Here is a 26,234-nt window from a genome sequence, read left to right as displayed (position 1 = left end):
GCTTAGAAGACGTCACCAATAAACAGTCTTTATGTTGAAACCAACGAACCGTCACTTACAGACAGAAGAGCCATGCTCACATGCTCGTACATTCTAAAAATCCGTTCACTGCACAAACATATTTGTTAATCCATCGCTGCAAAGTGCCCATCTATTGAGTACTCTTTAACAGCAAACCGCAGGCTACCCGTCCACTGCTCTTGCGATTTGAAGACATATGCCAGAACCTCAGCGAACTAGACATTGCCAAGCATTGCTCGAAGGCGAGGTCCACTTCCGCCATGGCACAATTTTCCTGAAATCTGTGATTTTACTCTTACAGACTACCGTAAAAACAAATTCAGCAACAACATATAAAACAAAAATTCTTCACACTTGAAGAAAAGTACAGTAATTTCGCAGCTTTTTATACAGACGGTTCATAAACAGACGCTTACGTTGGAAATGAACTGGTACAAGGGAATTGGAATAAAACAGTAAGACCTCCACAGTGTGTTTCCATCTTCACTGCGGAATGTTGCGCTATCTGTGTAGGCATTGAAAAAATAGTAAATGAGAACCTCGGCAACAGTATTTACACAGACTCGCCAAGTGTGCTCACAGCCCTTCATTCTAGAAATGCAATAACTCCGCTGCTTGTCGACCTCATACACAACATCACAACAGCCATAGCAGAAGGACAAAAGACTGTACTGGGTACCAAGTCATGTCGGCATAAAAGGCAACGAAAGAGCAGGTTTGTGTGCTGATCAAGCTTGTGGCAAGCAAGTACAAAATGTAAATATGCCCTATAAAGACTGCATGAAATTACTACATTGCAAGGCAAGAAAAATTTGGCACTCCATTTGGAACAGCGAAGTAAATAACAAGCCACACTTAATAAAACCAGTTCTAGGTGAATGGAAGTCATGTGCGCACCAGAAACGTTTCAAGGAAGTCATTGTCTGCCGTCTCCATATAGCCCGCACGCACATTACACACAACTTTCTTCTAATAAAAGACAAACCAGTTTGTACATGTGGAGATGAACTTACAGTCAGTCACACTTTAATTTCAAGTTCGAAGCTGGAAAACCTACGGAAAAAGTGCTTTCTCTGTTTTATAACCAATGCATCCCTTTTCACCTATCACTGCTCTTAGGTCAAAACGCAATTGTGGACATGTCCTGCGTTTTTAGATTTTTAACAGAAGATGGTGTTCTTAAAAAGATCTAAAACATGACCCAGTGCTTTGCCTGATGCACCTCAGCCACTTTGTCATTCCTGAGAAAAGGGCTGAGTTTTTTTTTATTTTGATTGGTTGGGGGCCTCCAGTCGTTGCCCAGCTAAGGACTGCTGATGAGGTTACCCAGCTTCCTTTGAAACCTTTAATATCGGCCATTTGTGAATTTTGTGTTTCTCTCGATACTGGACAGAAGGAAATAACCCTTTAGGCTTTCTACACCGCCATATTTTTATACCTTTGTAAAAATCTTCAGAAAATAATTTTATACCTTGAGCTTGGCGCATGATAGCCTTAGTTGCTTATGCGCCATTAAACTCAACACAACACCCAGCAGCAAGATCTGTTAGCGTACCGAGGAATGCTTCACGGAGTGTGCGCTGGCGCTTGCCCTCCTCCTTGATGGGCAGCGCTCGCGAGAAGTCCAGCTCGAGCACGGAGTACGCGTACGACAGCGTGGCCGGCAGCAGAAGCTCAAGCATGGTGATGACGTAGTGGTGGTGGAACTGCGTCACCAGCAGGTTCTTCCACAGGAGCAGGTTTAGCTGCCGCAACACGTGCAGCGTGCCCTGGCTTGGAACCGGCTGCATCGCCGCCGCGGCCTGCGCAGCACGCCAGCGGCGCATTCCATCGATACCGTGCCGACGCACCAGATATACAATGTGGCCATCACCTGAACTCGAGGGAGGAGTGACTGGCCGATAACTATGCCATGGGTTCGTTGCTGGCTGTATACGCCGACTAGCAACGGCCCGGGCCCTTTAGTGGTCCATGACTCTCATTGTACAGAGAAAAACACGGGACGACACAGAGCCAACAAAGACGAGCAAGCGCTGGTGTTTCTTTGCTGTATTTGTGTCGTGGTTTCAGTTCTGCTTTGCGCGTTAGTCAACTGAACCGAGGTGGCGGCTGCCGCCAATGGAACCCCAGAAAAAAGCCTCCAAAACGGAGGCTGGGGGGGGGGGGGGGGGGCTCATAACTGCTGCTTCCGCTTCTTACAGCTCCCAAAGGACACCAGACTTCGGTGTAGTCCGGTTAGCATAAGAAGAGAGCCGTGAGGGTCTTACTTGAAGGTTCTGACAGGTTCACTGGGTTCCTCCTACAGCGAAGAAAGGCTGCAGCCACGTCTGACCGCGACCTGCTTTTGGTCCCCTGGCCAGGAAAGAGGGATGCTCGCAGACACTACGTGGGAAACACAGCAAGCGAGACCTCGCTAATGTAGCCACGAGTAACTGTTGGGCAGCGCTAAGAAAGCCTGTTAACGGAGGACGATGCTAGAACACCAGCACGTGCGCACATGCGCGCCTTCTTCATCATCATCATCATCATCTTCTTCTTCTTCTTCTTCTTCTTCTTCTTCTTCTTCTTCTTCTTCTTCTTCTTCTTCTTCTTCTTCTTCTTCTTCTTCTTCTTCTTCTTCTTCTATCCTTTCTTCGCTTGCCGGTGTGAATTGTGGGATAATATAGCTGCTCATATTGTGGTGGCTGCATGCGCATTCTAACCTCTCCCTTTTGCAAAAACAAATTGTAAAATGTGGGCTAAACCGCCACACTTTACGACCAATTTTACCGCCGAAAATTGGTTTTTGAAGAAGGCGAATTGCGCTGTAACTGACTCACGTCTCAGAGGACACATCAACCATGCCGTAAGTGTCCCTGCAGGGGGGCGTCTGCAGATTGCATACGTTGGTGAGTGGCGACACCACGGGTTCCCAAGCATCCGCAGGGACATCCCCGCAGAGGGATGATGGTGAACAGTGCATCACCACGGACCCGAGCATCCCCGGCTAGCCGTGCGTGGCATCGCCGTGTCTGGGGAAAAAGGGATCCTAGTAGTTGAGCCGATGCCGAGCGTTTGGACCTTTAAGGCCCCTGGGCGGAGGCAACACACCACTTTGGCCTCAGCTTCCTGTAGACGGCACCCCCGGCCTGACCCTACCGGGGGAAATCGGCAGTCGCCTTTTCCTATCCTCCCCTCCATCTTTCACTTTCCTATCTCTTTCTCACAACTCTCCTATCTCCTACTCACTTCTTGGTTTTTCCTTTTTTCCTGGCGGCGAGGGTTAACCTTGTGTGGCCAACCACCCTGAGTTGCGTCATATTTGGTTATAGTTGAGGTGTACAGCTGGCGTGGGCAGGACTTGCTTGCAAGTTCCTGTCCTGTCCTCTAGTTGGATTCCATGGTGGGCGGCTGGCACCATGACCAAAAAACTTTATGGCTCCCCTACTTTCAAAACCTGATCGCTCTCTGAAAAGAGGGCGGTACGAGGCAGATCATTTTTTTTCAGAAAAGGAAAATAACTTTTCCCAACTACCATGTGATTCATAGCGAAGTGGAACATAAGCAGGCAAGAACAATATCTCCCTTCCTTGTGTCAAACTGCTTGACAGAAACCTTGGACATTGGCTACAAGGTATCAAAAATGGCCAGCGGGGATTTATTGCTCGAACTACGCGACAATATTCAACACTCTAAGCTCTCACACCTAGCATCCATAGGGGAAATCCCTGTCTCCATGACTTCCCATCGTTCACTGAATACTGTCCGAGGCGTAATATCTGAAACTGATTTTGTACACATCACCGAAAAAGAACCGCTCGAAGGGCTCAGCGACCTAGACGTCATAGATGTGCACTGAATCAAGATCCGGAAGGACAATAAGGAAATAGAAACGAAACAACTGATCCTCATGTTCAACACAAGCACACTCCCCGACACAATCGATGTGGGATATTTGAAAGTTAGTGTAAGACCATACACACCTAACCCTCGAAGATGTTTCAATTGTCAAAGGTTCGGCCACGGCTCACAGAGTTGCAGCGGTCCCAAAACTTGCGCAAAATGTGCTTCCAAGGATCATCATTCTGATGAATGTGACGCAGCCCCACGCTGCCCATACTGTGAAGGAGACCATGCTGCATACTCCAGGGCGTGTCCGTTCTGGAAGAAAGAAAGAGATATAATCACCATAAAGACGAAGGAAAAAGTTTCATTTAAAGAAGCGAGAAGGCGCTTTGCACCTACGAACACATTCTCATTCACAGCAAAACAATACTTCGCTGATGTGGTGCGCAGGGCCGTAGCACCACACAGCACTCCGGCACCTGCCAAGGCCGCTTCCACCGAGCCTATGGCAGGGCCATCCATGCCCCAGGCAGGGACAGTGAAATCTGCCCTGCCATTGCCAAAGCAGGGAGCGCCGGTCCATGGGTCGGCATCCCGCGCGACTTCCTCCGCCCCCGTCGGGGGAGGTCTAAAACGCACACACCCGCGGCCAAGCCGTAGTCCTCCAGCACCTCTCGTGAGGTGATGGAGACAACCCCTCCCTCGTTCCCGCTGCAGCGGCGGCAAAGCTCTCTTGAGCGCGAAAAAAAAGGCATTAAGTCCCTCCCTATAACAGGTACAAAAGACCCACAAACCTAGGTTATAAAACTTATCCCCAACTAGTCTACAATCATAGCATTTCTAGTTCAATGGACTGCCGTGGACTTTTAAACAACTACTGTGACGCAACGGATATTTTAACTTCATTCTCTTCAGTAGCACTCTGTCTCCAGGAGACTAACCTAGGGCCACAGAAAAAAAAATATCTTTAAAAAGTACCAAGTATTTCGCTGCGGCTGAGCGAACTCAAGCAGGCTCTCTGGAGGTGCCTGCTTTGTGGTCCATTGGGGGGGGGGGGGGGGGGGGGAATTGCAACTAGAAAAATCGACCTTAAAGCCTCATATGAAGCCGTTGCTGTCACTGTCCTCGATTTTAAAGCAATAACAATATATTCCATATACATTGAACCTCACCTAGCCACCACACTTCGCGATTTAGAAGGTCTTTTAATACAACTGCCGGAACCCTATCTTTAGTTGGGGATTTTAATGCTCACTCTTCGTTTTGGGGAAGTGAGCAAACGGACGTCCAAGGCCGGATTTTAGAATATTTCATCCTCTGTAACAATGTCTGCCCCCTGAACACAGGCAAACCCACTTACTGTTCTCCAAGCAGTGGGAAAATGAGCTGCTTAGATTTGTCATTTTGTTCACCAAGTGTTTTTACCGATTTTAAATGGAATGTTCTTGACAACCTGTATGGGAGCGATCACTTTCCTGTCATAATAAGCCTGTTATCCTCACCAGCTGTCGTACCGACTAAACCATGGCGTTGGAAGCTACATTTAGCTGACTGGGAATTGTTTACAGAAAAGGCCAGTTTAGAGAATATTGCTTTAGAAAATCTAAGAATGAATGAAATAAATGCAATGTTTACAACGTGCATTATTACTGCCGCACACCTATCAATTCCCACATCCTCAGGGGTGGTCCGTCAGAACCACTAAGTGTCGTACACACGTGAATGCAAGAAGGCAAAAAAAAAACAAAATAAAGCCTGGGGAGTCTTTCGCAGATACCCAACACACGAGAACCTTACCCTTTTCAAAACAGCGAGGGCACAAGCCAGATATATTCGGCGCAATGCCAAAAATTATCCTGGCAAGCTTGCGTGTCTTCTAAGACAGCTCAACAACATCCAAAAAATGTGGGAACAAGTTCGAAAACTAAATGGCACCTACTCACCTTTAACAATTCCTCTTTTAACAACACCTGGTACAGAAACAAATATAGGGGAACAGGCAGACATATTGGGGGAACACTTCGCTGCGGTTTCAAATTCTTTGCACTGTAGCCAGTCATTTTTAAAATACAAAAACATAGCGGGAAAACAATGACTCCCAACAAGTGGAGGTGCAAGTGAGAAATACAATAGCCTTATTACACTCCAAAAAATCAATGCTATACTGTTTGCTGGCAAGAAAACTGCTCCAGGACCTGACCAAATACACTTTGAAATGCTTGCTCATCTTTCCAAGATTGCTGTAGAGGCACTTTGGAATTTTTTCAACATAATATTCATACAAGCAAAAATACCCGAGGAGTAGAAAAAAAGCCATTATAGTACCATTCCTGAAACCTGAAAAGCCACCAACGTCCGACCTCCGACACCTCTCTATAATTAATGTTTTCACCACCAACACCCCCAATTACTATACTATACTAATGTATGCTATTACGCACATTAAGCCATTGTCTTGTCTTCGATCTCCAAGTTAACAGGACCCCTGTCCTTGCGTCTTCCAATCTATTAGCCTGCATGCATACTATTATTACTCCTTTTCCTGTCAAAACGTTCCTGTATCCAACAATTAACCGCCTGTGTCTTGGCTACTTCCCCGCAGTGGGTATGTGCCAGCATTGTTTGAGGCCAACCAACCAACCAACCACTCCCCCTAATTGGGTATGTGCCATTTTTATTTGAGGTAAACCAATTTTCCCGACACCTGGCGACCTTTAACGTGTACTGACATCGCACACCATACGGGCGCCTTTTTACGTTTTCTTTTTTTATCTTCCAAAGCGACACGTGGGCTACGACGGACACCGTAGCGGAAGGCTTCGGTCTAATCTCGACCACCTATGGTTCTTGGTACCGCGCAGCACACCAGGCTACCGCTGCGGTACCTAAACAATATGCAACATGTCAACTAAGAAATATCGCTGGTTAATTGCTCGTCCGTCTGCACCCTTTAAGAGGAAGGGAAAAGGAAGGAAGGCAGGACAAATGCAGAGAGAACTATGTTTGCGTATTAGTGCGTAATACAAAGAAAGCCTCTGTCTGTCCAGCATTAATTTTTTCAGATCGCCGGTGGAGCTGAAGGCACAGCCAGCGGCGCCTTCATCAGCCTGCGCGAAAGTTCGTTCACTACCTGGCTTAAGACTATCGAGTCCACGTTCTGGCCTACAAGGCTGAGGAGGAAGACGTCGCCAGCCGACATGGCTGACACGACGGCCGAGATGCGCGCGTTGTCCGGGTAACGCCAGCCCAGCAGCCGACGCCTGAGGGGTACGCTCAGCAGTAGCAGTACGCGGTAGATCACCGCCAGGGCGCCGGCGACCAGCAGAAACGCGTACCAGAACCAGAGGAAGGCGAACAGCTTCTCGTTGAGGATGTTCAGGGGGAGGACGCAGATGGCCTCGCGGTTCTCGAGTGCGCCAGAGTCGCCGTACTTGAAGAACGAGCACATGGCGATCCGCGGGAAGGCCATCACAGCGGGACTGACGAACTCACGGCCCTCGCCCCGATGCCAGCGGACAAGGTCCCAGCCGTAGGTGAGGAACCCTCCTCCGAGCACGTAGTCCGTGAAGCCCACCTGAGCTACGACGTTGAGGACGCTAAGCGCCTCGCAGATGAGGTACTTCACCAGGTAACAACGGTTGTGATTCATGTTGACCACGAGGAAATCGACGATCTGCGACCGAAGATCTTCTCGGTCTTGCGTGATCGCCGAGCGGATGTCGAGGGCGGCCACAATGGCGGGGACCTTGCCGCCTTCCCAGGCCTTCCAAAGCCAGCGCGGCGCGTAGAAGCAGAGCGCCTGGGCGAACATCAGGAAGCAGACCCACTGGTAGTAGGTGTGGTACTTGCGATCGCCCCTGCCGGGTCCTGCTCCAGGGTAGACGACACTGCCGTTGTACGAGGCGTTGAACAGACTGCGCAGGCTGAACGTAGACTCGACCCAGCAGAAGGAGTTCACTACGCTCTCGGGCAGCGTCGGGCAGTAGCACTCGATGGGCGCACCAACGTATTCCTTGGCGGTGAGGAGCATGCAGAATGCCATCAGGAAGGCCACTGTGACACCGGTGTGCAGACGGAAGACGTTGCCATCGATGTGCACCGTGCGCAGCTTGAAAAGCTTGCTCAAGTGGCCCAGAAGATTGAACATGACTGGTTCAATTTAGACTTTGCTGAACGGACTCGCAAATGCGACGTTGCGAATGGACTGCGGGTCAGTCGAAAGATGCGTGACTGTGACGCCAGCGCGAGCCTAGACCGCGCGATGGGGAGACGTTCTTTTTCCTTCTTTACAGAGGGTGTTCTCAGACAGTCGGAACACCGGGGAATATTTTATGCCATAAATTCATGAAAAACTTATTTGAAACAAGCAGGGCATCGAAGAATGGTGTCAAACTTTCTCATAGAGCTTATGAAATCTACTGGGATTGAAATCGGCACTCAATGTCGCGCAGCGAAAGGCACCTTCTGCAGGCTGCTTTTATGATCATATTTCATGTCATCTGCTATGTGTGGTGCTACAGAGCCTGGCGGTCATTATTTACATTATTTATTAACATGTCTTTGAACGGTTCTTCAGAGTGCTACAGCAATAAGAAAAATTGTGCCCTCTTTAGCGATATATCGACACCTGACGGGCCTATTAGTTATTGTTCACTATACAATAATGCTCTTAGTTTATAGTTGTGTAGGTGGCCCGCCCATGTTCGCTAGCATGGAAGCGACAGGTCGTCCTGTGGATAAAACGGATAGCTATTCAACGACAAAACAGTGTCAGTCTAACGGGAACAAACCGTTGTTATTCGTTCCTGTATCCGAGTTCGTTTTCTAAGCACGACGAAATTTAAAGCCGTCAGTCTCGGCGGCGACCCGCCTCGCTTGGCTGGCTAATAATCGTAGGAAAATAGAAAAAGCAAAAGCAAGATGCATTTTTTTTCCGGGGCTAGATTTTGTAGCGATAGCTACATTACAGTAGCATTTCAACCCTTCAGCGTGGCTGCGCCGCACGCTGTCACGTGGTTGGTCACGTGGTGCGGAGCAGCTGCCGGCGGCTCGGCGCCGTAGCTGGTCACGTGGTTCGTCACGTGGTTGGTCACGTGACCAAGTTTCACTCAGCCAGCTGTAGCTATATACGCGTCACTCCAGGTTTAACCAGAGCTAAACCACCGCCAATTTTTTGTTTGTTTGTGGAAGACGAGGTTTCAGTGATCCTGCTGCTTTTTCACTCTGGCAAGCGAGAAGGCTCGAAATGATTTCGACCCCACCTCCGGTAAAATTTGCGAGCACAGATAACTCAGCTTATTTGTCCTTCGCGCAGATGAGGCCACAGCATCCGAGGATGCAATTTCAGTATTTACTTCATGGCGGCTGCAACCCATGACACAGTGGCTGCACATACAGCAGGCGAAATCCAAAATAAGGAAAGCGCTGTCTATGGTGATTTCGGTGATCGTTAATGAATCCCAGATGGCCGAAGTTAATCAAGACGCTTCCGCCACGGTATAGCTCACAGCTCTGAGTCGTAAAATAATTACGTGCTTAAAATGGCGAATTGGAAGCGGCCTGGTGGTTGGACTAATGCCGAGGTCAAGATGTCCTCCAGGTTTCGGAGGAGCACGTTGTAGACCCGATTAACATGCCCCGGTGCAAGTATATTTTGCATCTGTCCCTGAAAAACCTCCTGTGCCTCGTCTGTCATGTGGACAGCACCATAGGTTTCCTAAGGAGGTGCGTGCAAACACCAACGTATACGTAGTACTCCTAACCCTGCCTATGGGCCGCCGGGGCACTTACCTCACAACCCTGAAAGACCCGTTGACTCTGCAGGACTACCTTACCCACTAAGATGCGATAGTCAGACCACAGCCCTTTTGTTCTCACCGTATCTTCTTTCTTACTGCTATAAGGAAGCCCATATGCAAATACTTGCGACAATCCCAGCACCTTTCGCCGTCATGGATAAGTCAGCAGCCCTTTGTGCCCTCCGCAAATACGATGGACCAGGGCAATCGCCCTCCCTCTTGACCAAAGAAAACGTTGGCTAAGAAGTTGAAAAAGCCGTTTTCAAACATGGATATTCCCACAAGCAGTCGCTTTGCTGCTCTTGCAAGAGACGTTAACGAATTTCCTGAACTTGCGCGCCCCACTCCAGCTGCAGTGTACATAGTGTTGTGCGCGTGCGCTTTCTCTTTTATGAAGTCAACACGCGTGCAAACTGTATATGTGTATTATTGTGTAAGTGTATTTGCCTATGTTACCTCTCCCCCATCCTTTCTTACTGTCCCCTCACGTACCTCTCATTTCTTCATTCTGCCTGTTATCCTTTATTTCCGCTGCCCCAGCTCAGGTGCCTCCGTAGTGATGGGAGATGCCGGGGCTAGCAAAAATATTTTCCTTCCTTTTGTTTTTTACATTTCTTTTTTTACTTTTGAATAAACACTATTACTACTACTACTATTATACCCGACCACCCTGCTCACCATGTCTTCACTCAGCTCCTAGACAACGCAGAGACGTCGTAAGTATGATGCCCACGTCAAGATGTTCAGACGTTCTCAGGTTGTCCAGGCTGGTCCTCAAGCAGTCCAACTGGACTCCATTTGTCCGTCCGTTGCGCATACCCAGGATGTCTTGAGGACCATACATGGGAACATTTTCGATGCTAATACAGGACAGTGTATCGAAAAATTTTTTTCAAGTTCTGTATTCATAGCTAATGTAAGAGAAGCTAATCTGAATAAGCGTAAAGAAGAGGCGCAACACTGGTTTACCATGCCCAGGACTGCAGAGAACTATAGCTCTCTATGGAGTTAAATTCTGCTTCATAATGGAAAAGACGAGTAACCGTCCAAGCATGCGGTACATAAGACCAGGTTTAAAAGCAAAACTATCTTTTTGAGTCACAGAGATTTCCGGTATTGAGAGCCGAGTGCGAGAGATACAATTGGTTTGATCTCAGTTCAGTTCCACCATACTGTCCTGCGACAGAGCGATTGTAGGACGTTTGAGGAATTTTCATCCTCAAGTCATCCAGCAAAGTAGAAAGTAGGGACATTTAATTAGCCATGATGGAATAAATGGCAGCGGAAAGTAAACGAAGACATCGAAGAAACACACAGACGAGGACGACGGAGCAGCATCGTCCTCGTCTGTGTGTTTCTTCGATGTCTTCGTTTACTTTCCGCTGCCATTTATTCGATCATGCACCAACTAGCTCAACAATCCACCTTATTAGCCATGATGCATTCAAAAAGTACTCAGAATGTCCTGTTCTGGAGGAGGATATTCTGACCAATTCAGGACGTTCTCAGGACGTCTGTTGTTGTCAGGGCTGCCTTCATGTATACAATAGGATCACCTCCGTGGACCAAAACCACAGCAACACATGCACTGCGTCCATCACAAGCAGATCACACTGATGACAATACTGCTCTAGACAATGCCATCGAAAAGACTCGTCGCCGTCTAGAACTCACTCAGCACCAGGAACAGCGCCGTTCGCACTCCTCTCGAAGAATACAAACAGAGGAACTACATCATTACACGAACCATCTCTAATAACCATTGAGTCACATCCCGGTGCCTACTTCTCATTAACCGCGACCACCACGACAATGGACAAAATATTAGCGCTCATGGAGGAAGTGGCCACCCTCATTGCTGCTCTTCGACCACACCTTGGATAACACATCACCTTTGGTGGTGCAGTGCAAGTACCGAGCTAGGCTTCGCTAATATGGCCTCTGAAGTGGACATACCGCAATCGCGACGGCAACCTCAAGGCAATGGCCTTCTATACAAAAGTACATGACGGGACAGTGATTCTCTACCTCATGTCTCCAGTTTCAGCCACACGATTCCTCTTCTATTCCTGATTGCCTTCGCATCGCTTCTTCCCTAAAGCCACGTAAATCTGCAGTTTATGTCCAGTGCCGCTGTGAACTGCAGATTTCATGTTAGGTAATGCAGTGGTTATGCATATGGTGCTCGGCTGCTAGGTGCATAGGCGTAGTCATCTAGGCGCGTACGGGCGCAACTGCGCACGATCGAACTGCATGCTGCTTGCGATATGTGGTCGCTGGGCGATGATTTGACAAGGGCGGCGAAAGCAGCGTGCGTGGGATTCAGCCAGGAGCACTGCTGGGGCGCGGTCACGCTATTGGCAGCCAGCACGAGCCGTCGGGATGTAGCGGCACCTTACCAGTAGGCAGATGAAAGAGGCCGCTCCGAAGATGGAATAGCTGCTTGGCGTGAGTGGCTGCCACGAGAGCAGCCTGGTTTCTTGTACCGCTTCGGGCACCCTTTTATCTCTGCAGCTTAATCCCATTTACGCCTCAGTGTGTTTCGCCGCGCTCAGGTGCTAGCGCCCGTTTTGTTGTAGTCCGAGCATTGCGCCTTCTACGCCGCAAGCTCTGCTCCGCCGCTACGTTCCTTGCTGCTGCGACGTTTTGTTCACGCGTGGAACAAGGAGAACGCAAGCGAGGAACCAGCCACGCATTGGTTTGGTCAGGAATAAACCGGTGTCTTTTATGCTCACTGTGGATGTGTCACTCGCCGGGCGAGACCATGACTCGCGGACCCATTCCTTAGAAGGCGAGGCCTTCAAGCATGCCTTCAAGTTCTTCAAACTCCAATTGGATCGTCATGACACTATAGCGTGCCCAGGATGGCAGTTGAGCTTCGCGCACGCTTGCGCTCTGTGTGGATCTCCGCTCCGCTCAAGCTGTGATGGCGTCAGTAAATGTGATTCTTTGAGTGTGAACACTTCAGTTACAGCACTTAACGGTATCGCCGCCCAGCCACTGGTTCGGCGGCAACGTTACTTGATAAGTGCCTCCAGCAGTCACGGGTACACCAGCCGTGATGGCTCATGTGTATATATTTTGACGCACGGATGTGATGTAGCTGGTGATAAATGAGTTTCGTCATCATCAGCCTGACTACGCCCACTGCAGGGAAAAGGCCTCTTTCAGGTTTCTCTAATTAAACCTGTCCTTTGCCAGCTGCGCCTACCGTATGCCCGAAAACTGCTTAATCTAATCCGCCCACCTAACCTTCTGCTGCCTCCTGCTACGCTTGCCTTCTCTTGGAATCCACAACGTTATTCTTAAGGGCCAGAGCAGTTATCCTGCCCTCACATTACATGCCCTGCCCAAGCCAATTTCTTCCTCTTGATTTCGACTAGGATGTCATTAACCCGCGTTTGTTCCCTCACTCACTCAGCCTGTTTCCAGTCTCTTAACGTTACACCTAGCATTTTTCTTTCCATAGCTCGCTGCGTTGTGCTTAACTTAAGCTACCCTTTTCGTTAGACTCCGTGCTTCTGCCCCGTGGGTGAGTACCGGTAAGATACAGCTGTTGTATACATTTCTCTTGAGGGATCAGTGTAGTAGGCGTTACCGAAAAAAGTAACGAAATATGTTACTCGTTACGATAAAAAAAGGAACGTGTTACTGCCCTACGTTAGCTACAAAAAAAAGGTAACGCGTTACCGTTACAGAAAAAAAGTACCGTACGTTACTTTGCCGTTACTCCATGGCCATAAATTTTAATCAGTGTGTCTTCGCTGCAAAACTCACGATAAATATTTATAAAGCTCATATTTCACACAAAACTTCTAGCCAAAACAATGATTTTAAACGGAATCCTGATTTAACGAGAATACTTTGCACAAATGTGCAGGGGCTTAGCAATGTTATACTAGCCTAAAGGTGCAGGTAGAGTTACATGTGATGACTTCTAACTCTGGCACATGGTGAAGCCATTTTCTGAATGTGACATTAAACACAAAGTGACACTTCATCATCCATTTCAACTTCACAAAGGAAGCATCGCTGAACGATGAATAAATTTACAGTAATTCTAAAAAATTTAATGTTCAAAAATGCTCGGCATGCTTCTACTCTCTAGAGAGTTGTGTGTGTGTGTGTGTGTGTGAGTAGTTTGAGAAGGGGAGGTAGGCGAAGGCAAGTGTATGAATGCGTGTTCGTGCACGTGTTTCGTGCTTTATGGGCATTATGTTTCTTTAGTTCGGTGCGTCGTCAAGGGCAGGTGTTTTTCTGGCATGCATGCGAGCCGCAACGATCGGGTTGTCGAGAGCATCTGTACATTTTGTTTATTTGCAACATATCACGTACTTTAGGTGCTCTGCGCTTTTTTTCTTCTAGAAAAGGGGGTGGAGGATGAGACAACTGGAATAAGAAGTAACTTGTAACGTGACCTCACGTTACCGAAAAATGTTAACGTAAGTACGTTACCCGTTAGACTTCCGAAATGGTAACGAGTACGTTACTAAGTTACAAAAAAAAGTAACATGTTACCGGTAACGTCGTTACTTGTACTGCCAACACTGTGAGCGATATTGGTAAACTGCCATTCATTATCTGAGAGAACCTGCCATATGCGCTCCACCCCATTCTTATTCTAGCTATTTCCCTCTCAGTAGTCACTACCTGCCCTAAGTACTTTACTACTCCCAGCACCTCGCTACCAACTGTGAACTGCTGTTTCCTTGCTAAATTGTTGAACATTACTTTGGTTTTCTGTATGTTAATTTTGAGACCCACCGTCCTGCTCTGCCTGTCTAACTCATTGACCATGCTTTGCAATTCCGCTTCTGAGTGACTCAGCAAGGCAATGTCATCACCGAATCAATCGCAAATTATTTAGGTATTCTCCATTAACTCTTATCCCTGTTGCCAGGCGATGAATAGCATTAGCCAGATTGTGTCTCCCTGCCTGAGGACGCCCTTCCTTATTGGAATTTTATTGCTGACTTTATGAAGGACTATGGTAGCTGTGCAACTGCTACAGATATCTTCCAGTATTTTCACATAAGGCTCTTCCACACCCTGATTCCGCAATGCCTGCATGACTGGCGAGGTTTCCACTTGAGTCAAAAGCTTTCTCGTAATCAATAAAGCCTATATACGGTGGTTGGTTATAATCTACGCATTTCTCTATCACCTGATTGATAGTGTGAATATGATCTATTGAGGAATATCCTTCATGAAAGCCTGCCTGATAATTTGGTAGGTTGAAGTCTAAGGTTTCCCTGACTCTATTAACGATTACCTTAGTAAATACCTTGTACGCAACAGACAGCAAGCTGATCGGCCTGTAATCTTTCAAGTCCTTGGCATCTCCTTTCTTATGGATTAAGATAATGTTAGCGTTCTTCCAAGCTTCTGGCACGGTCGAGGTCATAAGGCATTGCGTATAGACCAGAATCCAGAGCCGCTCTCGGGCGCGGCCATTTTCCGCCGACTGGTGCGCCGCGGTGCGGGCGTTGCACGGGGGACTGCGGGTCTGCGGCAGCTCCGCGGGCCGCGCCTGCATATAGCCGTGAATTACTGCCCTGCGGGCGCTATAAAAACCTTGCACAGCATACTTCCACAGCGTGGTTGTATTGCAGGAAGTCTTTGCGTTATCAAAAGGATAAAAATTGATGACATTTAGTTCGGCATTCACGATAATTGTGCCGGCGCTAAGCACGCACTCACGCTTATATCGCTACCGTCTTGGTGCTCCATCGCAGAGAGGAGGAGGAGGAGGAGGAGGAGGAGGAGGAGGAGGAGGAGGAGGAGGAGGAAAAACCTTTACTGAGCTCTAAGATTGGTGAGATTCACGGAATCAGATGGTGTCTTCCATCTTCTTGGCAGTGGCCGTCTGCCCCTAGTCCAGGGCTCCGCTGGATGCTGCTGCCAGCTGAGCCCGTCGGATCAGCCCAAGTTGGACGTCCTGACGGTCGCTGATGGAGAGCATTCGTTCCCACTGCTCCGCACTCGGGTTTGGTATTATTGATACCGCATCTATCTCCTGGCACGCCCACGTTATGTGGTATAGCGTGGGTGTTTCTTGGCACCATGGGCATTTGTCTGTGTATTGTGTGGGTTGTATCTTACTGAGTGTGTTCAAGTTCGGGTATGTGCCCGTTTGTAGCAGCCTCCAAGCTACGGAGTCTTCTCTGGTGAGAGATTCGTGCGGTGGGGGATACCGCTTCCTGCTGCTCCTGTAGTGGTTGAGTATAGCCGAGTACTCTCTAGGGACTGGCTCGGCGTCCTCGAGACCGATATTGTAGGAGCTCGGTATATGTAGTGTATCCTCCAGCTACCTTGTCGACCTCTCGGTTGCCTTCCACGTCCGCGTGTCCTGGCGTCCACACCATCGTGTGTTTAACTGGGTTTTCTTGTGTGCTCCTTGTGTGGTGACCTCCAGAACGGAGTATGTGGAGCGCCCTGTGTCCTATTCTGCCTAGCGTGTAGTCTCGGCATGCCTCTTGAGAGTCGGTGAGAATGGTTAGGGACCGCTTAGTCCGGTAGCCCTCCGCTGCCGCTAGAGCGACGGCCGCTTCTTCAGCCTCGGTTACCGTGCAGTCTCGTAGCGATGCGCTAACAATTTCTCGTGTGTTCGAGTTTATCGCCACCGCTACCACATTGGGGTTGGCTTGCCCTGTTTTCCTAGGGTATGTGGCTGAGAAAACTTTTTTGGTCAGTATCAAGCATTATGTGCACAGATAGCATGCAATTTCAGCTCCAATGCGCTCTTAATCCTTCCTGCCGGCCATAAAGCACCCACCACAAATAGGGCTCTTGTCGCCAGCTACGTGGTGCGCCAGTTACATCAGCAATTTATTGTTGTGAGCTCAACTGAGAGGCAGGGCTAATAGAAAACAGTTTTAGTCATAATTTATGCTACTGGCGCACAAAGACGTATTTTGAATCAATATTGAATCAATTGAATCAATATTGAAAGACTGAGTCAATATCGGTAGGGAGGCCAGCTTTCACTAATTCTGCGGCCTGAAGTCGCGTTTATTTTATTCGAAAGCTCTCGGCGCGTGTTACAGCGTCGCGTAGCCGCTTGGCCAAGTGTCACAGAACGTAATAAAATCGTGCATATATTGCTGTGATTCAAGCAAGTACCAACAGCAGAGAGATACTACGGTCAGCCCTTTACCCGCCGATCCCTCTGAGATAGATGTGGAAATAACTTAAATTGGTAGCGGTCGTGCTTACATCCCCGTGCACGAAATGTGTTTAACGGGATTAATAGCAAGCTCAGCGCACGGATGTCGAAGACGTACTGCTGATCGAAAACACGCGCTTCGCCTGGACAACCTTCGGTCTGCAGCTGGCCGATCCCGTTACAGCTTGCACATCACTGCACCATCGAGTCAAATCAATAAATATACATCCTGATGCATAAAATTATCATAGATGGTAACGTACGTAAAAGACGGCAACAAACGCACGCCAGCGCAAATCCGCACCCTACCTTGACTACCCTCGGATATGTGTGTAACAATGTGTGTCAGATAACCGTAGAACGGCCTGGGGAAATCTTAGTAGTGATGCACAGCACACACCCACATACGTTAGGTGATAGAGCGCATCAGCGACGGAAGCGAAGAACACGTAAACACGCAATCTACGCACCACCGGCGCGACCCGCCCGCAGTCCAACGTGCCGCGCGCGCCGACAGATGGCGACTGGTGTCGAGAATAGGAGCGCTCCGGCAGCCTGCGTGCGAGGGAAAAAGAATCAGGGTGGCTAATTTTTCTACTCCCTTCCGTCCTTCAACAGATCTGCTGTTACTCACATATAATAGGGACCCTGAAATAAAAAAAAAATATGAGCGAAAAAGGTTTGAAGAAGACGAGGATGGCGATAAGGATGACATGGATTAACCGAAGAATAAAGAACATGAAGAAGTACTCTGATGTGGGAAGAGATGATTGGTGGAGAAGAGAACAAGACGACCACAAGGATTTACCCTATTCTATGGGGCTCAATGAACCCTGGCCAATCCCCCGTCGTGGGTATGTGCCATGTCACCAAGGCAACAACAACGTGGACTAACGCCAAGGCTATAAAAGCGCGAGGGAGAGCGAGGTAGGGGGGGGGGGGACAGAGAAGCGGAAGCTCCGGCGGGTCAGGGACGCTTCGGCTGGAAGAGAGCGACGCCGGCTGCTGCTCCGGTGAGCCCTTGTTCTACGGCTTCGCACCGCGGACTTCCTGCCGTTCCTGAGCCCGTTCCGGGGAGTCAACAGAGGAAGCTACCACCTGCTACGGCCAGGGGTGTCTCCAACGCTGTTGCCACCCATCCGGTTGGTGCCCCCAACGCCAACATCACCTCCACGGGCGCTTGGACCGGGAGCTTGTACGACGCAGCCAACGACGCCAGCCTGAGCACGTCGAACGCCATCTCGACGCCGGCTACTGGACCCATGCAACACCGCATCCACACCGAACCAATCGTGGGCACGAACGCCGACCGCTATATATAATTAGTAGCAGCAGTGTTCCCTGGTCGTGTGTAATGATAGTCGTGTTTTGTGTTAGTTTTGTTATTTTTGTGTGCTAGTGTGTGTGTCATGTAGGGTGTATTAAATGTGCGCCTGTGTGGGTACACTTGTCGCCTATAGTCCATTTTTTCGGTCCGAGTGTTATCCGAGGAGATCCGTATACACTGTTACCTGATCCTCACCAGCAGCTTTTCCCATTAGCATTGCTCCTAAGACTTTCTTCGCTCTTGTTACTGACGGGATGATGCATTGGTGTTCGCTACTGTCTCTCTCATTGACGTTATGATTACACTGGCTACTGTATATATTTGCGTAGAACTCTTCGGCTACATTAACTATCTTATCCATATTGCTATATGACATTGCCCTCCTTGTCTCTTAAAGAATACATCTGGTTTGTACCGATAGCTACATTACGGTAGCATTTAGAGCCTTCAGCGTGGCGGCGCTGTCACCCTGTGGCTGCGCCGCCACGTGGTTGGTCACGTGACCAGCACGTGGTGCGGAGAAGCTGCTGCTGCCGGCAGCGCGGTGCGACGGCAAAACCGAGCTGCCACAGCTGTACGCATGCGCCGTGTCAAATGGGACGAAGACGAAGAAGGAACAACAACAAGACTGACAAAATTTTCTTCAAGAAACGCAGCGACTCCCATTCTAATTCATTTTTCCCGCTCTCAGTCAGTACGACATTGAAACACTACAGGCATTGTATACTATTATGCACATTAAGCCATTGTCCCGTCCTCGATCTCCAAGTTAACAGGACCCCTGTCCTTCCGTCTTCCAATCTATTAGACTACATGCATACTATTACCACTCCTTTTCCCTTAAAAACTTTCCTGTATCCAGCAATTAACCGCCTGTGACTTGGCCACTCCCCGTAGTGGGTATGTGCCAGCAACGCCTGAGGCCTTCCTTCCTTCAAGGCTGACTTTGCAATTCAACTGAGCAAGTCCCACTCTGCCACATATGTAACTATCGCGTCACTCCAGGTTTACCCAGAGCTAAACCACCGCCATTTGTTTTACCTATGCCTAGTTTTCTGTTCGCCACATTTAGGCTAACTCCGTACTTCAGAGCATGCTCTGTTCTCTCCATATTAAACTTCCTTACGTCGGCTACCTTGCGCTTATTTATGAACTTCGATAGCTGTTATTTCTATGTTGTCTCTAGGGCTAGACGCCCTCATGCTTTGCCGTTTCTTAATCCGATCTTTCGTTTCCTGAGATAGCTTGCCGGTTTTCTTGAATACAATGAACTCCGCTTGCTTTCAGTGTATATATGGAATTTGGCTGATCACCGATGCCGCGGCTTCGAATACGGGCCGCTTTGGCCGCATTTCGATATCAGCATCAGCCTGTCTACGCCCACTGTACAGGACAAAGGCTTCTCCCATTTCTCTCCAATTCATCATCATAATCAGCCTTACTACACCCACTGCAAGGCAAAGGCCTCTCCCATGTCTCTCCAATTAACCCTATCCTTTGCCAGCTGCATCCACCCTTTGCCTGCAAACTTCTTAATCTCATCCGCCCACCTAACCTTCTGCCGCCCCCTGCTCCGCTTACTTTTTCTTGGAATCCACTCCGTTACCCTTAAGGACCAGCGGTTATCTTGCCTTCGCATTACATGCCCTGCCCAAGCCCATTTCTTTCTCTTGATTTCTACTAGGATGTCATTAACCCGTGTTTGTTCCCTCACCCACTCTGCCCGCTTCCGATCTCTTAACGTTACACCTATCATTTTTCTTTCCATGGCTCGCTGCGTTGTCCTTAACTTAAGCTGAACTCTTTTCGTTAGCCTCCACGTTTCTGCCCCGTAGGTGAGTACCGGTAAGATTATGCTGTTGTACACTTTCCTCTTGAGGGAAATTGGTAAACTGCCACTCATGATCTGCGAGAGTTTGCCATATGCGCTCCACCCCATTCTTATCCTTCTAGTTATCTCCCTCTCATGATCCGGATCAGCTGTCACTACCTGCCCTAAGTAGACGTATTCCGTCACAATTTCTAGGCTCTCGCTGCCAATTGTGAACTGTTGTTTTCTTGCTAGGCTGTTGAACATTACCTTGGTTTTCTGCATGTTAATTTTTAGGCCCATCGATCTGGTCTGCCTGTCTAACTCATTGATCATGATTTGCAGTTCACCTCCTGAGTGACTCAGCAAGGCAATGTCATCAGCAAATCGCAGATTATTTAGGTATTCTTCATTTATTCTTATTCCCAACTGTTCCCAATTCAGGCCTCGAAATACCTCCTGTAAACATGCGGTGAACAGCATTGGCGAGATCGTGTCTCCTTGCCTGACGCCCTTCCTTATTGGAATTTTATTGCTGACTTTATGGAAGACTATAGTACTCCAATTAACCCTGCCCTATGCCAGCTGCGGCCACCGTATCTCGAAACGTTGACCCTATCCCCGCAAAGCTTCTTAATCTCATCCGCCTACCTAAATTTCTGCCACCCCTTGATACGCATCCCTTCCTTTCGAATCCACTTCATTACCCTTAAACACCATCGATTATCCTGCTTTCGCACTACACGCCATGCCCAAGTCCACTTCTTTGATTTCGACTAGGATGTCATTAACACGTGTTTGACTACTCTTAACGTCACACGTCATTTTTCTTTCCATTGCTCGCTGCACTGTCAAGCTGAACCCTTTTCGTTAGCCTCCATGTATCTGCCCCATAGGCGAGTATCGGTTTCAGTGTGAAATGCGAAAACGTCTATATGTGAGGAACGCCAAATTGGTCGAAATTAACATGGAGCCCTCCTCTATGGCATCCCCCGTCATCTTGCATGCAGCCTCTGTATGTTGAACTCCCCATAACCACATGAACCGTATAGTCATCAGAACTTGAGCGGATGTGGTGATGACTGGGTGCTGTTCAGATATCCAGCTTAATTTTTTTCTAGATAAGCTGGAGAAAACCATATCACCATACTGACATAATGTTTTGTTTTCTCAGCGTTGTAAAAACGAGCGCCTAAGTTTTGAAATTCAAGAATGTTTTTTGATAGACTGCCCATTCTACATACTCTTCTAGAAAACCTAGAACTTTTGCTTTTGTCGAACACAGCAGTTATGGAAAGTGAGAGTAGCGCAAAACGGGACAAAGGGACAGAGAAAGACAGACACAACACAGCGCCTGTGTTGTGTCTGTCTTTCTCTGTCCCTTTGTCCCGTTTTGCGCTACTCTCACTTTCCATGGATCACCGTTACCGACTCGCCCAAGTTTCTACCCTTGTGAATTACGTTACAGCAGTTATGCTTAGCAACTACATTACTATACCTCCGCTTTGTCTCGGTGTTTCCTCGCCAAAGTATCGGCGCGGTTTCACCTCGATTTGGATTTTGCATGGGACTTTCTTGGAGGAGAACGGCCCTTGCCACGCATGCATTTTTGCTCGTGGCAACGTTGGCCCCACCGCAGCCGTGCGGGGAAGATTCGGGCTAGGCCAAGTCAATTCAGATCCACCACCCAATTTGGTTTGCCTCTGTACTCGCGATCGAGGTGGATGGAGGCAAAGTCACCGCAGGAAGCAGGCAGCCAGGAACAAAGCAACATCCTCACTGCTAGGCTCACTTGTCACTTTGAAAAACAAATGTGACAAATACCTACATTATGCGGAGGCAAATCATATAATGAAAGCAGGTGGAAACATAAAACTCGCATCGAATGACACAAAACATAAGCATAAAGCTTAAAAATAATAACTGCTTTGAGCACAAGCAGAACTGAGCTTAACTGCTTACAGGCTTTATGGTCAAGACACCGTAACTAAAGGCAATTGGAAGAAGTACAAATTGCTCGATATCACTAACTTTGACGTTCATGCACATCGGAATTTTTTTTCAAGGAAAATAATGATGCACATTCTAATGCAGACATAATAAAAAAGGATTCACGTAAGCGATGCTCACACGGGCATCTGGTGCACCCAGAATTCTTTATTGAGGCACAACTTGGAAACCATGAAAAGATAAATCTGGGCTACTAGAAGTCATAGAAACTCGAGCTTGGGCTGAAAAATCTGTGCTTCTTCGGGGACGATGCACCTGCCGGCATTCCAGTTGAACTTGAGTCCCTTTTCTCCTCCAGCCGCGCTGATTTTTTGGACAATGCTGGAACTGCAGATGCCTGCGAGAAATCATTAAGCCCATGTAAAACTGCAGCACTGAGGTTAACCAAACAACAATATAAAAGTGGCATGCATACATTTAAATCCAACACTTAAAGGGTACCTGAAATAGTTTGCACCAAGGCTAAGAAAAGGGAAAGCCAGGTGAAAATCTTAGCTGGTGAAACTCTGGTGGCAGCGCAGGAAGAACGAAGGCACAGCATAGGACACAAGAGTAAAGAGTGCTGACTATACGCTACTATTCATCAATCTGCATCAATCTTGGTTTAAGGAACGAATTCCCAGTAGATTCCAAATGGAACAAGTCGAAAATCAGCTTGATATCAACTGGTTTTGTTGGAATTAAGTCGCAACTAGCTCTCTAAACCCCTTTGACCACTTAGGATTTTTGCAGGAGATGGGTAATTCAAAATCTATCAGTATTGATAGATACTGAATTGCCCATCATCCTCCTGCAAAAATTTTAGATCTAGCTTATGTAGTACCACAGTTATCAGCAATTAAAAATGAACCCCTTCCTTTTCTTTTCCCCTCGTACACAAGAGCGAGCCAGAAAAAAAAAAATTACAGGCCGGTACTACACTCCACCTTCTTGGCTCAGTTTACTTTTATTTTTGGCTCCTCACTCCCCTGCCACAGCACTATAGACTGGATCTTCTTCAGCTGGTCATGCCCCCACTTCTATCATTTACGAATATCCTTGGAATTTTTGGCAAGCCATTTACAGTCTCTTCATAACTGACGTCATGCGGGCCGCATGTCATTGCATTGCAAGATTTTCAGGACTTGTATGCGGCATGAATGCTCAATGGAATTTATTCTACATACTGTAAAATTCTGAGCAAGAGCCCCCACCCCTGCAAGTCGAAATTACTGATTACTGGCAAATTCGGGGGGGGGGGGGGGCGCTATCCCAGAACAGGGCCGAAATTCAAGATCGTGGCGACATTTTCCCGCCAGTAAAAAAAGTGCAGTAAAACATCCTGCCATTCTTTCCCGCTCGAAGAACTCTAAGAGCGCATCGTCCACGTATTCACTAAACACCTGCGCGCCGTTACTCAACTTTCTTAAAAGTTTTGCTTTCCTGTAGGTTTGCTGTAGCAACTTCTCGGCATTCTTGTCCCATTCATGTATACGTTTCCGGTTGAGCTTGAAGTCTCAAGACATTTGTGCATGTTCCTTCCGTTTTCCTGTTGCCATTGTATGACCTAAATTTCCTTCGTCACTCTGTACGAATGAATTGCCGACTTGAGAACACCAAAACAAGACAAATGGCGCGTGCCGAGCGGACATGCGAATGAACGCGTTGAAGGCTTGAAAAGGAGGATTGGATTGGATTGGATTCTTGAACTCGATGGGGCAGGCCAGTGTTGCCTGGGCGAGATGCATAATAGGGCATGGAGCAGGCAGTGGGCACTTTCCTGGAACGGCGTGGAAATGTGAAATTAACAGTGAAGTTAGGGAGGGCCTTTGCATAGGTGGGGGGCACTTATTCGGAATTTTTCGTTACAATGCAAAAATCTGCTTGGAACCAGGAGGGCGGCTTCGTAATAGGTTTAATTTTGAGGTACTCAAAAGTTTATACTGGAGTACTTTTGAAACTGACTACCAAATATAAGGCTGTAAGAACTTTAAAACAAGTGGCAGGAATGCCACTCCCAAGAGGACAGGACTATATACCAAAAGAAATACTAAAGTGAAAACACTGGATTATCTTTTATCACCTTCTCAAGTGCAGCTGCATAACAAGCTTCATGCTTAGCCTTTTAAAACTTGTAAAAGGCATGCAAGTCACTCATCACAATATATATATATATATATATATATATATATATATATATATATATATATATATATACATATATATATATATATATATATATATATATATATATATATATATATATATATATATATATATATATATATATATATATATATATATATATATATATGCTGTTCCACACACCTTAGTGGTCGACTGGTTTCAGATGAACCTTTATATGTCTCCTAATGCTAAATAAACACTGGAGGGCAGAGATATATCTGAAACTTCTTATGACTAAAGACCCTCCATTGGCCCCGCCGCAGTGGCTCAGTGGTTACGGCACTTGGCTGCTGACCCGAAAGACACGGGTTCAATCTCGGCCGTAGGGGCCGAACTTCGATGGAGGCGAAATTCCAGAGGCCCGTGTACTGTACGATGACAGGGCACGTTAAAGAACCCCAGGTGGTCGAAATTTCCAGAACCCTTCACTACGGCCTCCCGCATAGCCTGAGTCGCTTTGGGACATTAAACCCTAATAAACCAAAGATCCGCCACATAGCGATTGAGATATGCCTAATTAGTGCAGCTGATGCATTACTAGCAAGTTGTGTCATTCAATGCAACCGTAATCTGCCCAGAATAGAGCAAGTTCGGCAGCCAGAATCAAGCAGATTGAGCCTGCACTCGCTCTAACCACCACATCAAGTCTGCCTCCTGCATGCAGGAGTTGCGACTTTCCCTCATAATATGGTTACTTTGGATATCAATATGACAGACCTACGTGCAACTCTAGGTACTACACTGCAAGTCTAATTGGCGATTTTCTGGACTTTTCCTGGACGCCGACGTCATGCTTCATTGCTAATGGGTCATATAAGGCTTTTGCTCAACAACTGAGGTATCATTTATGCATATCTGTCTTTGTTAGTGATGAGAAAATTCATGTACAATACAGCACAGTTCTTACCTTGAATTTGAGCTCCATTGTCAATACGATTAACTTGTCATGTGTCTCTCTTATGAAATCCAATCCATCCGAGTAACAAGGTATTTGCTGACTCGAGGTCATGCCTGCACCTGCATAAGAAAAGAATGCCATGTGCATAAACAAAAAATCCATAAGCAGTGGTTTCCTACATAAGCTATGACTGTAGCTGAACAATCAATGGTCAGCTAAAAGCCACAATTGCGGGCAGTAGCGGTCAGCTAAGTGGAATAAGAGCAAAAGAAGGACAGGAAAAAGAACTCAAATCAGCGTCATAGCGACACAATTGAGCAAACCAAAAAGCACCAATATTCAATAGTACAGCTTCTGCGCCAGTAGACTTGTAAGCCTGTATGAGGTTTACTCTCTCATTGATTTCTGTCCCATATTCAAGGCAATCATCTATACCTTCAAGATATTTTGGAACTAAAGTTACCTGTTACAGCAACGTAGTTACTATATAATGAAAAAAATTTCTAGATGAGAATCAAGGGTGGTATAAGCTTCAGTACAAGCTCAAACTTGCTTCTGGCTACCCAACTTGTCTTGCGCAAAAAAGAGTGACTATATGATCACAACATTTATGCACAGAAATGACCATAAAAAGAGGCAGTGCAAAAGGCAATGAATAAATTCAAGATTGTAAGACAAGCCATGGCAGAGTCAGTAGTATTATACTGTTGTTGTGATGCTAGATGGGGGAGGTCACAGGAATTGCACGGGAGACTCGAAGGTCAAGCTACCCGTGCGCTACACCTGTGCATCTCTCCTGCATAGATGATATCCCTTAAATAGCAAAGCACCGTAAAAATATATGCCCATTACTTAAATTTTCAGTTTCTAATGTGCCACAACAGAAGTTTCACACTTAGTCAGAAATTGAAAAAGCAGAAATACTCTCACATTTTCCACCCAAGCAACCCAACAGTATATGTAACTTAGATGACTCAAGTGAGCCGAAAATTTCTGCAAGACAGTTTAAACTGTCCTGAAGCTACAGCTTCAAACCTTAGAGCTCAACTTACTAACAATGCCTAATCCTGCTGTCTTACCAGGTTGCCCCTCAGCAGCATTAGAGGATCCATAATCACCATTCTGTGCAGGACTGACAGTTCCAACTCGTGATGTTGTTGGCATTTGTTGATGTTGGCCTTGGCCTGCACTCATTGTCTTTCCTGTGCAGTGGG

The 26,234-nt window shown here is 47.3% G+C and overlaps 3 protein-coding genes across 7 annotated transcripts in view; all 3 read right to left on the bottom strand.

Moving 5' to 3' along the window:
- The window catches only part of LOC144119676 (phospholipid-transporting ATPase ABCA3-like), a 51,379-nt gene extending 49,568 nt beyond the window's left edge, over positions 1-1,811 (bottom strand). Inside the window, exon 1 of the mRNA XM_077652242.1 lies at positions 1,577-1,811. Within this exon, the coding sequence (XP_077508368.1) occupies positions 1,577-1,811 (235 nt within the window). The remainder of the gene's footprint in view (positions 1-1,576) is intronic.
- A 5,082-nt stretch (positions 1,812-6,893) lies between these two features.
- On the bottom strand, positions 6,894-8,072 carry LOC144118542 (innexin shaking-B-like). The gene has a single exon (XM_077651459.1). It carries the CDS (start codon positions 7,991-7,993, stop codon positions 6,905-6,907), a length of 1,089 nt encoding a protein of 362 aa, XP_077507585.1. The 5' UTR covers positions 7,994-8,072; the 3' UTR covers positions 6,894-6,904.
- A 14,013-nt stretch (positions 8,073-22,085) lies between these two features.
- Positions 22,086-26,234, bottom strand: part of LOC144121162 (uncharacterized) — an 80,265-nt gene continuing 76,116 nt past the window's right edge. For all 5 annotated transcript variants that reach the window (XM_077654166.1, XM_077654160.1, XM_077654167.1 and 2 more), the window contains one exon: positions 22,086-22,293. Coding sequence is in view for 4 of the 5 variants with exons in the window: in XM_077654160.1 (XP_077510286.1) it covers positions 22,150-22,293 (144 nt within the window). In the remaining variant the exon portion in view is untranslated. The remainder of the gene's footprint in view (positions 22,294-26,234) is intronic.

This window comes from Amblyomma americanum, chromosome 2 (assembly GCF_052857255.1).
Source record: "Amblyomma americanum isolate KBUSLIRL-KWMA chromosome 2, ASM5285725v1, whole genome shotgun sequence".
Taxonomy (NCBI): domain Eukaryota; kingdom Metazoa; phylum Arthropoda; class Arachnida; order Ixodida; family Ixodidae; genus Amblyomma; species Amblyomma americanum.
Note: the sequence above shows the minus strand (reverse complement) of the source record. Positions and strands in the feature narration are given on the sequence as shown.

Bases quoted from the DNA above. Each gene is read 5' to 3' on its own strand.
- LOC144118542 (XM_077651459.1), bottom strand. From the start codon at position 7,993: ATGTTCAATCTTCTGGGCCACTTGAGCAAGCTTTTCAAGCTGCGCACG.